General features: G+C 37.6%; 1 protein-coding gene across 1 annotated transcript; it reads right to left on the bottom strand.

Annotated features, from left to right (window-relative positions):
- Positions 1-2,918: 2,918 nt before the first annotated feature.
- LOC145157441 (glutathione S-transferase T2-like) lies at positions 2,919-3,443 on the bottom strand. Its single transcript, XM_079076478.1, has one exon. It carries the CDS (start codon positions 3,441-3,443, stop codon positions 2,919-2,921), a length of 525 nt encoding a protein of 174 aa, XP_078932604.1.
- Positions 3,444-12,928: the final 9,485 nt, after the last annotated feature.

Below are 12,928 nucleotides of genomic sequence, written 5' to 3'. Positions count from 1 at the left end.
ATGTAGGTGCTGATCGTGTGAGAGAGGCTCGATTGCAAACCCTTAATGCATAATTTGATCGATTGAAGGTGCAGGAGTCTGAAACAATTGATAGCTATGCCGGAAAGCTATCTGGAATCGCGTCCAAATCAGCAGCCCTTGGAGAAACCATTGATGAATCGAAGTTGGTAAAGAAGTTCCTCATGACTCTGCCCCGATTGAAGTTCATCCAGATCGTTGCCTCCCTTGAGCAGGTCTTGGACCTGAAGACGGTGGGATTTGAAGATGTCGTCCGACGACTCAAGGCGTACGAAGAAAGAATAAAGGAAGAAGAGGACGACGGAGGAGGTCAGGCGAGAGTGATGCTCACGAAATCACCGTCGTGTGGCTATGGTGTATCATCGGGGCATCAGCGAGACGAAAAAAGAAAAGGGAACTGGAAAGGGAATGATGGGTCGAGTGGGTTTAACCAGGGAACCGGGTCGAATGGTGGGTCAAGTGGATCAGGTCCAAATGGGTTTAAAACAAAACAAGCCCAAGGTGGGGAGCCCAATTCTAATTATGATTTATCTCAATCTAATTCCAACAATTGCAAAAATTGTAATTGTTGTTGTGACAAGAATTAGAAAAATAGGGAAAAAGACCGATCTAAGGTGATTTGTTTTCGATGTGAAAAAGCGGGTCACTTTGCTTCTGAATGTCCGGAACGAATCCAAAAATTACAAGAAGGTGATTTTTCAGAACGTGACGACAGCGACGAGTCCGTGTTCTAAAATCGGATCGGAGTTGAAGAATTCTGTAGAAGGACTTAGAGATTCGGGGGTGATTGTTGGAATCTTAAGTCGAGTAGGACTTGGAGACCAACCTAGTTTTTAGGAAGCTATGTTCAAGCCGGTTTCTAGTTTCCTAATTGTAATCTAATTACAAGTCGGTAGTTAGGATTATATATACATTGTTTTAGGTCGAGCTATGATCATCGGAAAACATTGTAAACACCGTGAGTTTCGAGTGGTTTTCTCACAATAATCAAAGAGCTATTTTGATTAATATAACTGTGTTTACATATTCTGATCTTGAATTAGAACTTAATTAGTCAACCCAGATTTAAGTTCCTGGACGATTTTATCCGTGTATTCTTGTGAAAATGAGCCTTGAATTGTGGTTACCTCATACCCATATTTTGCCAGTTCCTCATGCAATATTCCTGCACTTCTTCTTTTACGGACAAATATTATTGTTTGCCCTATTTTTTCTCCCAACTCCATAATCTTTTCTTTAATGATCATAATCTTGGATAACTCATCGGGTACTTTCACTTTATATTGCTTGATGGAGACCAAAGAAAGTTCTTTTTTTTATGTTAATTGATTGTTTTCTTTTTTTAAAAGAGCTTTTATGTTCGTAGAAATAAAGGATTTCACTTTTTCGTTCAAGGTAGCAGAAAATAATACCTGTTGTGCATAATTTAAGAAAAAATATCATGTAATATGGAATTAAGGTGGTGTTTGGTAAAATGAAATATAATCAATTTTATTTTAAGTAAAATTTTATTAAAAAAATCTTTTCGGTTAGATTTTGATGATCTTAATTATATTGTAATCTTGTTTTCTATAAATAACTATTAAAAAGTAATTTTATTATAATGTTATTTGGTTTTAGTGAAATTTATTATGTTTAATTTTTTATTTTTGTTAAGTAATAAGTTAATTAATTATAATTAAACAAATTTTAGAGTAAAGTTGAAACTATATGTTTATGGAAAATATTACCATAATTAAATGTTAAATTCATTAATTATAGATAATATTCTTCATAATTAATGTATTTTATATTTTTCATTTAGAAATATTTCTTGTAATTAATGTATTTCACATTTAATTATGGTAATATTTCTCATTATTAATTCTTTTATATGTGTCCTTAAAGCACAAATTAGAAAATCCATACATATAATACAAAAAAACAATATATATATATATATATATATATATATATATATATATATATATATATATATTCATTTTGTTCTTACATACCAACCAAACATAATTGTAATGACCATTTCCATTATTTGTCAATTCCATTCCATCAAACTAAACAGACGATGACAAATGTAAGTAGAAAAGAGTGGGGGCATGTGCCCCTAGATGGTTGGAATATTTTTTTTACACCAGGTAGGGTTAGAATTCGTTATGTTTCTTAATACATATGCCCCAACCAAATTTGTGATTAGATTGTTAGACTCGGAGAGTTGTGGGCCTGATAATGCTTGAGTATTGATGCGTTTGGGCTAAAAGCCGAAAACTAAGACCACATCTTGGCTTTATTTAGGCCTTACTGGAAAGTGGGAACGGAAGTCCAAATCTTCAATATGCGACGATGCCTAGGTTGGAGGGTTGGAGGGAGTAGTATCACACTCTCTCATTTTGCCACACTAGCACGTAGGCGCTACATATGTTTTTACCACAATAGTGTGGTTTGTTGCCACACTTGGGGTTTATTTATTTATTTATTTATTTTTAATGGATAAAATCTTTATTTTTTTTAAAAGATAATATTTAATTAATTAAAAATAAAACGATTAAAAACTACAACTTAAAAAAAATCAACACCAAACGATTAAAAACTTGAAAAAAATAGAAATTAGCCACGATTAGTGTAACGTTTTTTCACTTCCTCCTTCATCACCAAAATAACTTGAAGCTCGTCCCCGGTCATATTCGACGTGTCAACTGCTAGTACTCTCATGTCGCTGTCCATTTGCTTCTGAAACTCTCTTTCAGAAGCAATTTGCAAAATCTTGTTCATTCTATCTTTTATACCCTTCATATCGCCCCCCATTTCTTTCAACCCATCTGAATCCGACGCTTTGCCTTTGCCTTTGCTTTTTCGCTTTGTCTTTTCCCATTGGTCGGGAAGGTGGTGAAACTGGAACGGGTTCATCTTCGTTTCAGATTGAATTGAACACGCACATCTGATGTAGTGTGGTCGGACTCAGATGTTTTGATGTGTTTTGAACCACTGTCGATATGTTCGTCTGATGTTTTGCTGTTTTGCCATTTTTTGTTATCTTTCACAAAATTCCAAACTTCAAGAAACTTGAAAGCCTTCGCGTTTTCTTTTTGATACACTTTCAGCGCTTTCCGCAAAATTACATCATCACTTTCTCCACTTTTCCATTGACGTTTCATGTTGGTATACAAATCATTAAACAACATGACTTCCTTGTTCATCTTCCCCCATTTCGAGTATACTTGATATTTTGAACGATACTCTCCACTGTTCATTCCTTTGTGGAACCTATGTAAAACCCGAATCCAAAAACGGTCATGCGTTTGGTCTTTTCTAATCGTCGCATCTTCCGAAATATCGATCCATGATTGTGCCAACACTAACACTTCTAGGGGTTCCCAACCTTTAGCCTGCGCCTTCTCTTTTCTTTTAATTGCTACTCGATGATCCATAATTGTGCACACACCTATGTTTTCCGCAATGAGTGATTTTGGGATGAACTCTGATAAATGTTTTTAACTAACAATGTCTTGGAATGTTTTAAATAAATGGTATCAATGCTTTGGCTATATCAAAAAAATGAACTTTTTACCCCTAATTTTTGGGTCGTTACATTTGATGTAATCCTTGTGAACAATATTTTCTTTTTCTTTTTATCCTTGCTGCCCCCAGTGGCAGCCCTAAAGTTTGGTAGTCCGGTGTTTTGACAATATTTGCTTTTATGGGCATGAATGTTTCCTACTATCATGTATATTCTTTTGTTTGGTTTCTTTGTGAATGGTTTATGTTGGCCATCACATAGTATTTATATAGGGTTTGCTTAAATCCCTGGTCTGAGTTCTCTTATTTATGAATTCCTTGTGTTTTACTAATGCTAGTCTTTGAGAAATTTGTTCTAATTTGCTGCTTAAAGACCCTAGGTGTAGCCAAGATCGTCATCTTGAGGCTCACCCGGTAGTGCTTTTCTCATTAGTGGAAGGCTATGACTCTTCTACACTTATGTCACATGTTCCTTTATACATTTTTATTTGCTATAATGTGATTGATGAACATGTTTTGGGAGAAAGGTTATGAGCCTTTTTTATATAAACCCCCTGGCTGCCTCCTTGTATCGATTTCGCTCATGTAACGTTGGATGATCAGTCCTTGTTGTCACATGGTAAATTTACACAACCTCTTTATTTTACTTTTCAAGCTTGAAAATAAGGAGCATCTGAATTGCCCTTTTTTCTAATCTTATTGTTGGAGTGTTATAAGATTGGAAGTGTTAAAGTAACTTTTGCTGGTTAAATTTACATTCCAAAACTAATATACAATGCCTTTGCTAGCATTCAATTTACCTTTTTCATTCGTTTTAAGAATAGAAATGGTGCAGGCTCTGCGTATTCCAAGTTCTTGGGATTGCACGCCCATCCTGGGCTTCTAATACATAAGCACCATTCTTATGGGCTTTCACAATTTTGTATGTTCCCTCCCAAGTGACACTGAGTTTCCCCAATGGTTCAGCATGGCTAGATTCATTCTTCCTTAGCACCCATTCTCCAACTTTAAAATTCTTGACCTGGACTTGGCGGTTGTAATAGTTCTCAGAGCGCGATTTGTACAATGCTTGGCGCATCTGTGCAGCGTCGCGTTTCTCATCAAGAATTTCCAAGTCCTGGCGCCGCCCTTCTTCATTAGCTGTTTCCTCGAAACTCTCTGTTTGTAGTGAGCCAGCCACTATCTCCAATGGGAGAACTGCTTCCGTCCCATAAGTTAGGTTGAATGGCGTTTCTCACGTACTTGACCTTGCAGTGGTACGATATGACCACAACACTTTCGGGAGCTCATCCACCCTGGCAGACTTTGATCTGAGTAACCTTTTCTTCAAACCATTAACTATGGTTTTGTTTGATATCTCAGTTTTTCCATTGGCCTGAGGGTGCGCCACTGACGTGAACTGGCGGTGAATCTTCTTGTCTTCGTACCACTCCTTGAAGGGTCTTGCTTCAAATTGTGTGTCGTTATCGCTTATGAGAATTCTAGGGGTGCCAAAACGAGCCAATATGTTTTTGGTCATGAACTTTATCATTTGCTTTCCCGTGACGGTGGCCAGCGGTTCTGCCTCTATCCACTTAGTAAAATAATCCACAGCCACTAACAAGAATTTCACACCCCCTGGCGCTGGTGGGAATGGTCCCACTATGTCAATACCACATTGGTGGAATGGCCAGGGGCTGGTGATGCTGGTCAACGGAATGGCCGGTTGATTTTGGAAAGGGGCGAATTCCTGGCATTCTTTGCATTTCTTGGTTAAGGTTGCGGCGTCGTTGTACACGTCTGGCCAATATACTCCTAGGCGGAGTATTTTACCTGTGAGTGCTCGAGCGCCTTTGTGTGCCGCCGCGTCTCCAGAATGACTTTCTTCCAAGAGCGTCCACCCCTCTGTCTTAGAGATTCATTTCAACCATGGGCTTAAATACCCTATTCGATACAACTGGTTGTCTCTGATTGCAAAATGCGACGCCCTGATCTTGACTTTTCTTGCCTCCTCTGCGCCATCAAGGAGTACGCCATGGCGCAAGTAATCAACGTATGGTTTGGTCCATTCCGAGGTAGTCGATACTGTATTAACCCTTTGGTTATTAATACTTCTCTCCGGGATCACCTTAACTAGCATTTTTTTGTTAAGTGATCATAGGAAGTTGAGGCTAGCTTGCTGAGAGCATCTGCCCTTGCATTCTTTCCCCGGGAGATTTGTTTTATTGAAAAACTTTTGAATGTGCTGGTTAGGCTACGGACTGCATTTAGGTATTTCTGAATTCTCGGATTTTTTGCTTCATATGTCCCATTTATCAGGTATGTGATAAGTAATGAATCACTGAGAGCTGCTAGTTGCTTTGCACCAACCTCCTTGGCTAGCCTCATGTAATGCCCGTGTTTCTAGGCTAGGCATTAATATTGATGTGATAGTCTAGGTTAACCTTTGTAACTCATTTTGAAGAAATGAAAATGAATTATGTGAATATTATGTGAATTATGTGTTTTATGCGTAATTACTAGGATTTAAACAATTAAGAATAAAAATAAGCGTCGAAAATAAATATTAGATAAAGCCGATATCTATTAAGAAAGTTGTAGTGGTCGTGACAAGGATTCCAGATATATAAAGAATACCAAAATCCGAGTTATAACGAAGAAGTTATGACCTGTCGAAGTTTCGCGACAAAACCGACACGGTGCCGAATGACGTAAAACGTGAGTTTTTGATAAACTACTTTGTAGCCTTGGTGATCTAAACGAAAGTTGTAGTGTTCGTTAAACCGAGAGTATGTATAAAAGAACGACAAAAATTAAAGTTGTAGCAATAGACAGCTAAAAACTCGATCTTTAGATCGAGTATTTTTAGCCGACACAACCTAAACGAGAATCGAAGGTCTCGTCAATAGTAGTACAACGGTAAAAAGACAGACGAAAACGGACGTCAGATGAAGAAGTTATGAATTTTTAACGGATTTCTATCCCGGTCTGTTAAAAATAATAATATAAAAATTAAAGTCAAAATTAGCCAACGAAGTCTAAACGAAAGTTGTAGAGCGTAATTTTACCTACGCATGCATATAAAGAACGTCAAAAACGGAGCTCGTATGCGAAAGTTATGAATTTTAGAAGATTTTGGCACAAAATTCGAGAAATTTCGCATGGATAAGCTTCACCCGGAGAAGCCACGTCACCTCGCATGAACAGTAGCCGCGTGTCGCTTCCGGATTCGACCAAAGTCTCAGCCCTCACACATCTGACGCGTGTGCACCCCCGTGTCCGAAACAGCTTAGTCACCCGGTGACGAGGCTCGTCCGAAGCCTGACGCGTGGCCTCGCATGCGAGACGTGTCCGAGCTTCGCTGCTGCCACCTGTCTGAGCCACGTGCCTTCGCCTCCTGCTGCCTCGTGCCCTCGCTGCTGACTCACTTCTCTTGGCCGACCTTCAGATCTCCCCTATAAATAGAAGGCTGCGAGCCTTCTCGGGTAATTTTGAGAAATTGCCATTTTACACCCCTTTTTCAATATTTTCACTATTTCCACTTCCCCCAAAGCCCCGAGATTAATTCCAACGCCCGGAACATGCCCCGAAGTACCTGAAGACCCGAAAATTTTTATCTTTTTGGTTTTGAAGCCCGACCCTCGCAGAGCCCGGTTTCTCAATAAAACTCCCGGTTTTATTAGAAACGATCGTTTTAGGAAACGAAGTGCTGCCCAATTATCATTAAATCATGTGAGTGTATAGTCATTTTCATCTTACACATAGATATGAAGTATTTTATATAAAATACGTGCTATGTGTATATATGTTGTTTGTTTATTTGAGATGGATGTTGAATGAATGTTTTATACATGTTTAAAATGATTTAAAATGTATATATATTTTATCTTCAAATATGTTGGGTAAAACATGGGTAGATAAAGAATGAAGGATAAAAGTACAGTATAGATGTACGTTGGTAGCTATGAATTTAGTACAGTATAGATGTACGTTGGTAGCTATGGATTTAGTACGTTGGCAGCTATGGACTTAGTGCCTGTTGTATAAACCTTGGCGACGATGTGACTTCGTGCCTAATTGACATAAATTGCTGAGGGAAAGCAATGTTGTCACCCCGATGTTTGTTTTATTTGACGTAAATTTCTGAGGAAAGTAGTGTTGTCACCACATTGGTTGTTTTATTTGACATAAATTGCTGAGGAAAGCAATGTTATCACCTTATTGGTTGTCTTGTTTGACATAAATTGTTGAGGAAAGCAATGTTGTCACCCTATTGGTTGTCTTATTTGACATAAATTACTGAGGAAAGCAGTGTTGTCACCCCGATGGTTGCCTTATTTGACATAAATTGCTGAGGAACCCCCGAAGCAATGTTGTCCCCCTAATGAAAATCCTTAGGCTAGGTCCCTTGTGATAGTTGTTTTAAGGACGTAAAGTGAGGATAACGGGAATGGGTAATTAGGGTTATTTTTGGTTGATGAAATTAATAAAATTATTGTTGATTGATGAACTTAATAAGTTTATTATTTATTGTGGGTTGAAAACCCTATATGCTCACCAGGCTCCCAAGCCTGACCCACTCAACCTTTTTATCTTATAGGTAGTGGAATCCGAGCATAGTCGGATGATGATGAGAAAATTTTGGATTAAAGGCTAGTAGTTGTAAATAACTGTTGTAAGGCTTATAATGTCTTGTTTATGCTTATGACCTGTATCGGAACATGACATCCCGAGATTTTGATATAAAATGAAAATATATATTTTTAAAGAAAGGTTTTGATAAATTTTTTTATCATGTTTTGTTTTGGGAACGAACTCCGCAACATCTTTTAAAAGGATTACTCTGATTTTATTTTAAAAAGCATAAACGAAATCGATCTTTTCTGGCCGTGAAATTGGGGATGTCACAGTTGGTATCAGAGCATTAGTTTAAGCGAACTAGGAATTTGTAGGATTTCTAGACTTAAACTTAGAATGCTAAGCGATGATTGTGAGATGAGTGTCTGCTATATTTTAGACACGTGCACAAGTTTATTTTAGGAAAGATGCCTAAAATGTTTTATGTGTTAAATATTTTATGTTATAGGTATAAAGATGCCTTATATGCTATTATTTGTTCGGATCTATGGTCTATTGCCGACCGGATCTGGAAACTTTCTGTGTTTAGGATTCTAAGCGTATGACTACGATATTAGAACTAGCATGTAAACGTTTCGAAGTGATAAGGAGATTTATACGTCTATCGTAAATAAAGCTTTCCTATCTTAAATTCTCGCCCGGTACACCGAACGTCTATTTGCGTGTACAAAACATTATGGTGAAGACTCGTAAAGAAGCGTACCAAGCAGAGCCGCATTCCAATTGTGAAAGTTCGATGGAACGCGAGACGCGGACCAGAATTCACATGGGAATGCGAAGATCAAATGAAGCAAAAGTACCCTCATCTATTCTCGCATTCTCAAATCTAGCTTTCAAAAGAATTTCGGGACGAAATTCCCTCTAACGGGGGGATGATGTCACAACTAGGAATTTTGATGCCTTGTAACTACAACACTTATATCAATTATGAATCAACAATGTGAAAGCATGAATCATGCTTATTCAATAACAACAAAACTTCATCAAATACTTCATTCTAGCACTACAAATAGTCAACAAAGAATTAGAAACCCTTGAAATCCCGGTTTAAGTCCATTTTGGACTAGGATTTCCTTATTAGGCCTAATGGACTAATAAGTTTCCAATTTGTCTATCTTGAACCTAGAACTCTCAAATGGGCCCTAATTGGACCTATATACATGAAACTTAATATTTTTGGGCCTTATGAACCCAAAATAAATTAGGTTAACTTTAATGGGCCTTAATGGGTCACAACCAATTTAATTTAGCCCTAATGAATCATAAAAATTATACCTTGATTTATTTTGGACAAAAAATCATCTAATAGGTTATGATATGGGCTTAAGCATACAAGGCCCAATCATTTTCTCTCTTCCCCTCTCCATTCTCGGCCCAAGCCCACAAAGAAAGAGAAGTTGACTTTTGGTAGCCACCTCACCATTATCTCTTGGATTCCCATGATAAGTCTCATATCTCCATGCAACAATCCCATCACCACTCTCTTCTTCTCTCTCTTTTGCTCTCGGCCGAACACAACACAAACACACACACACACCTCACAAAAATTCTCTTTAAACCACTCTCAAGATCATCTTCTTCTCCTTTGAAGATCTCGAAAATTTGGCTTGAAATCTAAGGATTTTCATCAAGTAATTCATCATCTAAGGTAAGTTGATGACTAATTCATGATCTAGCTACTTCATTACATCAAAATCTCTTCTAAATCTAATCAAACTTGTGATCTTGCACCTTAGAAACATCTAAGTTCGAGATTTTCCAAGAAAGCTTCTAGGATTGAAATTTTCTTCACTCCTCTCTTCAAAAACCGAAACCACAACTCAAGGTGAGCTTCATACCCCTCTCTTTTCAGTTTTCATATGTTTTATGGGGGAGAATACAAGAAAATGTGTAGATCTATGCGTATGTGTGTGCTATATGTGATTTTATGCATGTATGTGTGTGATTTTATGTGTTTTTGTGATGAATATGCAACCAAAAAAGAGTGTAACTCGAGATCTAGGACATGAGAAGGGAAACAAACATAATCTAAGTTATTCTACACTAAACAAGTCAAGAATAATAACTTATAAGATTTTGATGAACATATTTCAACATAAAAACCCATTTTGGGCTTAAAATGTCAAATATGCAAAACTAGGGTCAAACATGGTCAAGTCACGGCTTCTTGAGGGTCAAAAGGGTCAAAACAGTTTCTATAAACATTTTTCTGAATATTAGAATTTTCAAAGGACTTGAAATGCGAATTTTTAGCTTAATGGGCTAAATTTGGGCTTTTTGGCCCAATAAGCCCATAATTGCGAAAATGATGTTTTGAAGGGGCTGAAATGAAACTTTCTGCAAAACAGGGGACAAAAAGTGTAATAAAACTATTTCAAAGGTCAAAAATACTTTTCAATTAAAAAAATGATCAAAAATGTAAAGTTTTTGGATTTTGGGCCAAAACAGTAAAAGTTGTGAAAAATGGGGTTTTAACCGGGAGTTACCATTTTAAAAGGGCTGAACCTGTTATCAAAATAAATTTTGGATTAAAACTATCATTTCAACAAATTTATGATGCAAAAGTGTCAAGAAATTGTTTTAAGGACTAAAAATGAAATTCTTTTATTTAAAGGACTTCAATTGTTATTTTTATGAAAGAAAGGAAATGAAAAGGTCAAACTTCTACTTAGACAAACTATTTCATTAAGTCAAGTTACAAAGCTATGACTACCGACAAATCGAAAGACGAATACACTTTGACTCCAAATATCGTGATACACGAATCGATTCGGTCTCGAATCGATACAATATAACTAACATCAAAATCAAACTCTCCAAACGATACGCGATACCTACGATGAGTAAACTTACAAACTTTGGGCTTATGAGTTTCAAATCATGCTTGTTGGGCCTTGCAAGTCCATCAACATGATCTTTGGGCCCAAAGGGATAACGCTTATATGTTATTGGGCCTTCAATGACCCAATATTTTATAAAAGGACTTTCAATAGCTTTTATGTGCTAGTGGGCCAAAGTGTCCCATTAGAAAAGTTAGTAAGGTCACAGTAATCAAATGCGAGTTGGACCATCGTGTCTTTCGCATCCACGACAGCCTAAGGTACTTACGATAGTTGCAGGACATAGTGTTCCTCTTCTCTTCGTTCGCTAAGGCTTATGAGTATTCAAAGTAGACGAAATTAGTACGATATTCATTCGATATGACGACACAAGAACTAGTAATTACGTACATCTTTCGACATCGGAAAACGTCGGGTTTTCCGGGGAAATCAATACTACTCGCTCGAAAATTCTATAACTAAAATACAAAACACCTTTCATATATCTATGTTTTGAAATCGTTCATGCATCAACTATGGATCTTCACACTTTGATAAACAAATGTCTTTTCAGAAAATATCATATTTTCTAGGTTTTACAAACTATACAAATCATTTTTATTTACAACTATGCTTATGAACTCACCAACATTCCATATGTTGACGTTTTTCCAAAATAACTTGTATTCTCAGGGAACAGATAAGCTGAAGGATATTACCAAGTATGTTAGATTATTTTGTGTTGGAAACTTTGAAACAATTTGTGTTATGATGTGTAATATTTGAAAACAATGTACTGGATGTAAAACAATATCAGTTGTAATGTATTGATGCATGGTGATGTTTGTGTTATGATTCATGTATATTCATTGTAATGGTATTCAATTTAAGTCACACGAGCCCTCGAACGTTTCCGCCGTCTGGTTTCGGGGGTGTGACTGGTTGGTATCAGAGCACTGTTTATAGTGAACTAGCATATCTGACCACACATTGATATGCAACTATAAACCAAAGAGGGACTAACCTAACTCTGAACAAAACGAATAAAACACAACGATAAAACATCTTTGCTTATGTGATATAGGAATAAGAACATAAAACTAAATCAAACAAAAATAACACTGACATCTCGGTTAATTCGGGACTGATTATGGTTGTAGTAAGGGGTGAGTGTAGCCTGATCAACTACATACTCTCCGAAGTGCAACTATCACAGGCTCAGAGAAAGCCTCGATGGTCAGTAAATCCAAAAACATACCCTTGATTTCCAACAAAAGAACATTAACTCAAATTACATAATAACTGAATCATATTAGGAGTAATGATAGTTTGCTTACATACCCCCCCTCTCAGTCGACATGGAAGGAGAACACCAGGGCATTCAGTTTCATCAGGTCCTAGTAGCCTACGGGATGATCGAGGATGAGCCGGAGATGGAGCAGGGAGGAGCACACGACGTGGGGCCTGATGAGTACACTGACACGGACTATGAGTTTGATGGTACCGACGATGACATGGATGGAGAACAAGACTCAGGAAAGGACTCTGCCACATCACCAGCCAGCGCGACGCAACAGGACCACCCCGCTCCACCAGGAAATCCCGCAAGGGAGAATCGCTCTCCGGAGGCTGAGATTGCTGCTCTATGGCAACAGCTATTCGCCATGGAAGCGCGTGCAGTGCAAGTAGAGCAGGAAAGGGATGAGGTCATTGGAGAAATGACCGAGATGGCCCAGTTATTGGCACAACACTTCGGAATATGACCCCACCTACCACCGACTAGCGCATCTTAGAGTGTTAGGACTAGTCATATCTATCTTTAGTACTAGGCTTATGTGATCTATGCTATGTACCATCGACTCTATGTTTAAGTGATTACACTACTCATAGAGCCGTTATGCTGCCGAACTTGCACTACTTATGTATGCTCTTCTGAGCAAAATTTTCATGTATCAAAAATG

Source organism: Lactuca virosa, chromosome 2 (assembly GCF_052849685.1).
Source record: "Lactuca virosa cultivar CGN04683 chromosome 2, Lactuca_virosa_CGN04683_v6, whole genome shotgun sequence".
NCBI lineage: Eukaryota > Viridiplantae > Streptophyta > Magnoliopsida > Asterales > Asteraceae > Lactuca > Lactuca virosa.
Note: the sequence above shows the minus strand (reverse complement) of the source record. Positions and strands in the feature narration are given on the sequence as shown.

Coding starts and splice junctions, on each gene's coding strand:
- LOC145157441 (XM_079076478.1), bottom strand. CDS start 3,443: ATGGATCATCGAGTAGCAATTAAAAGAAAAGAGAAGGCGCAGGCTAAA.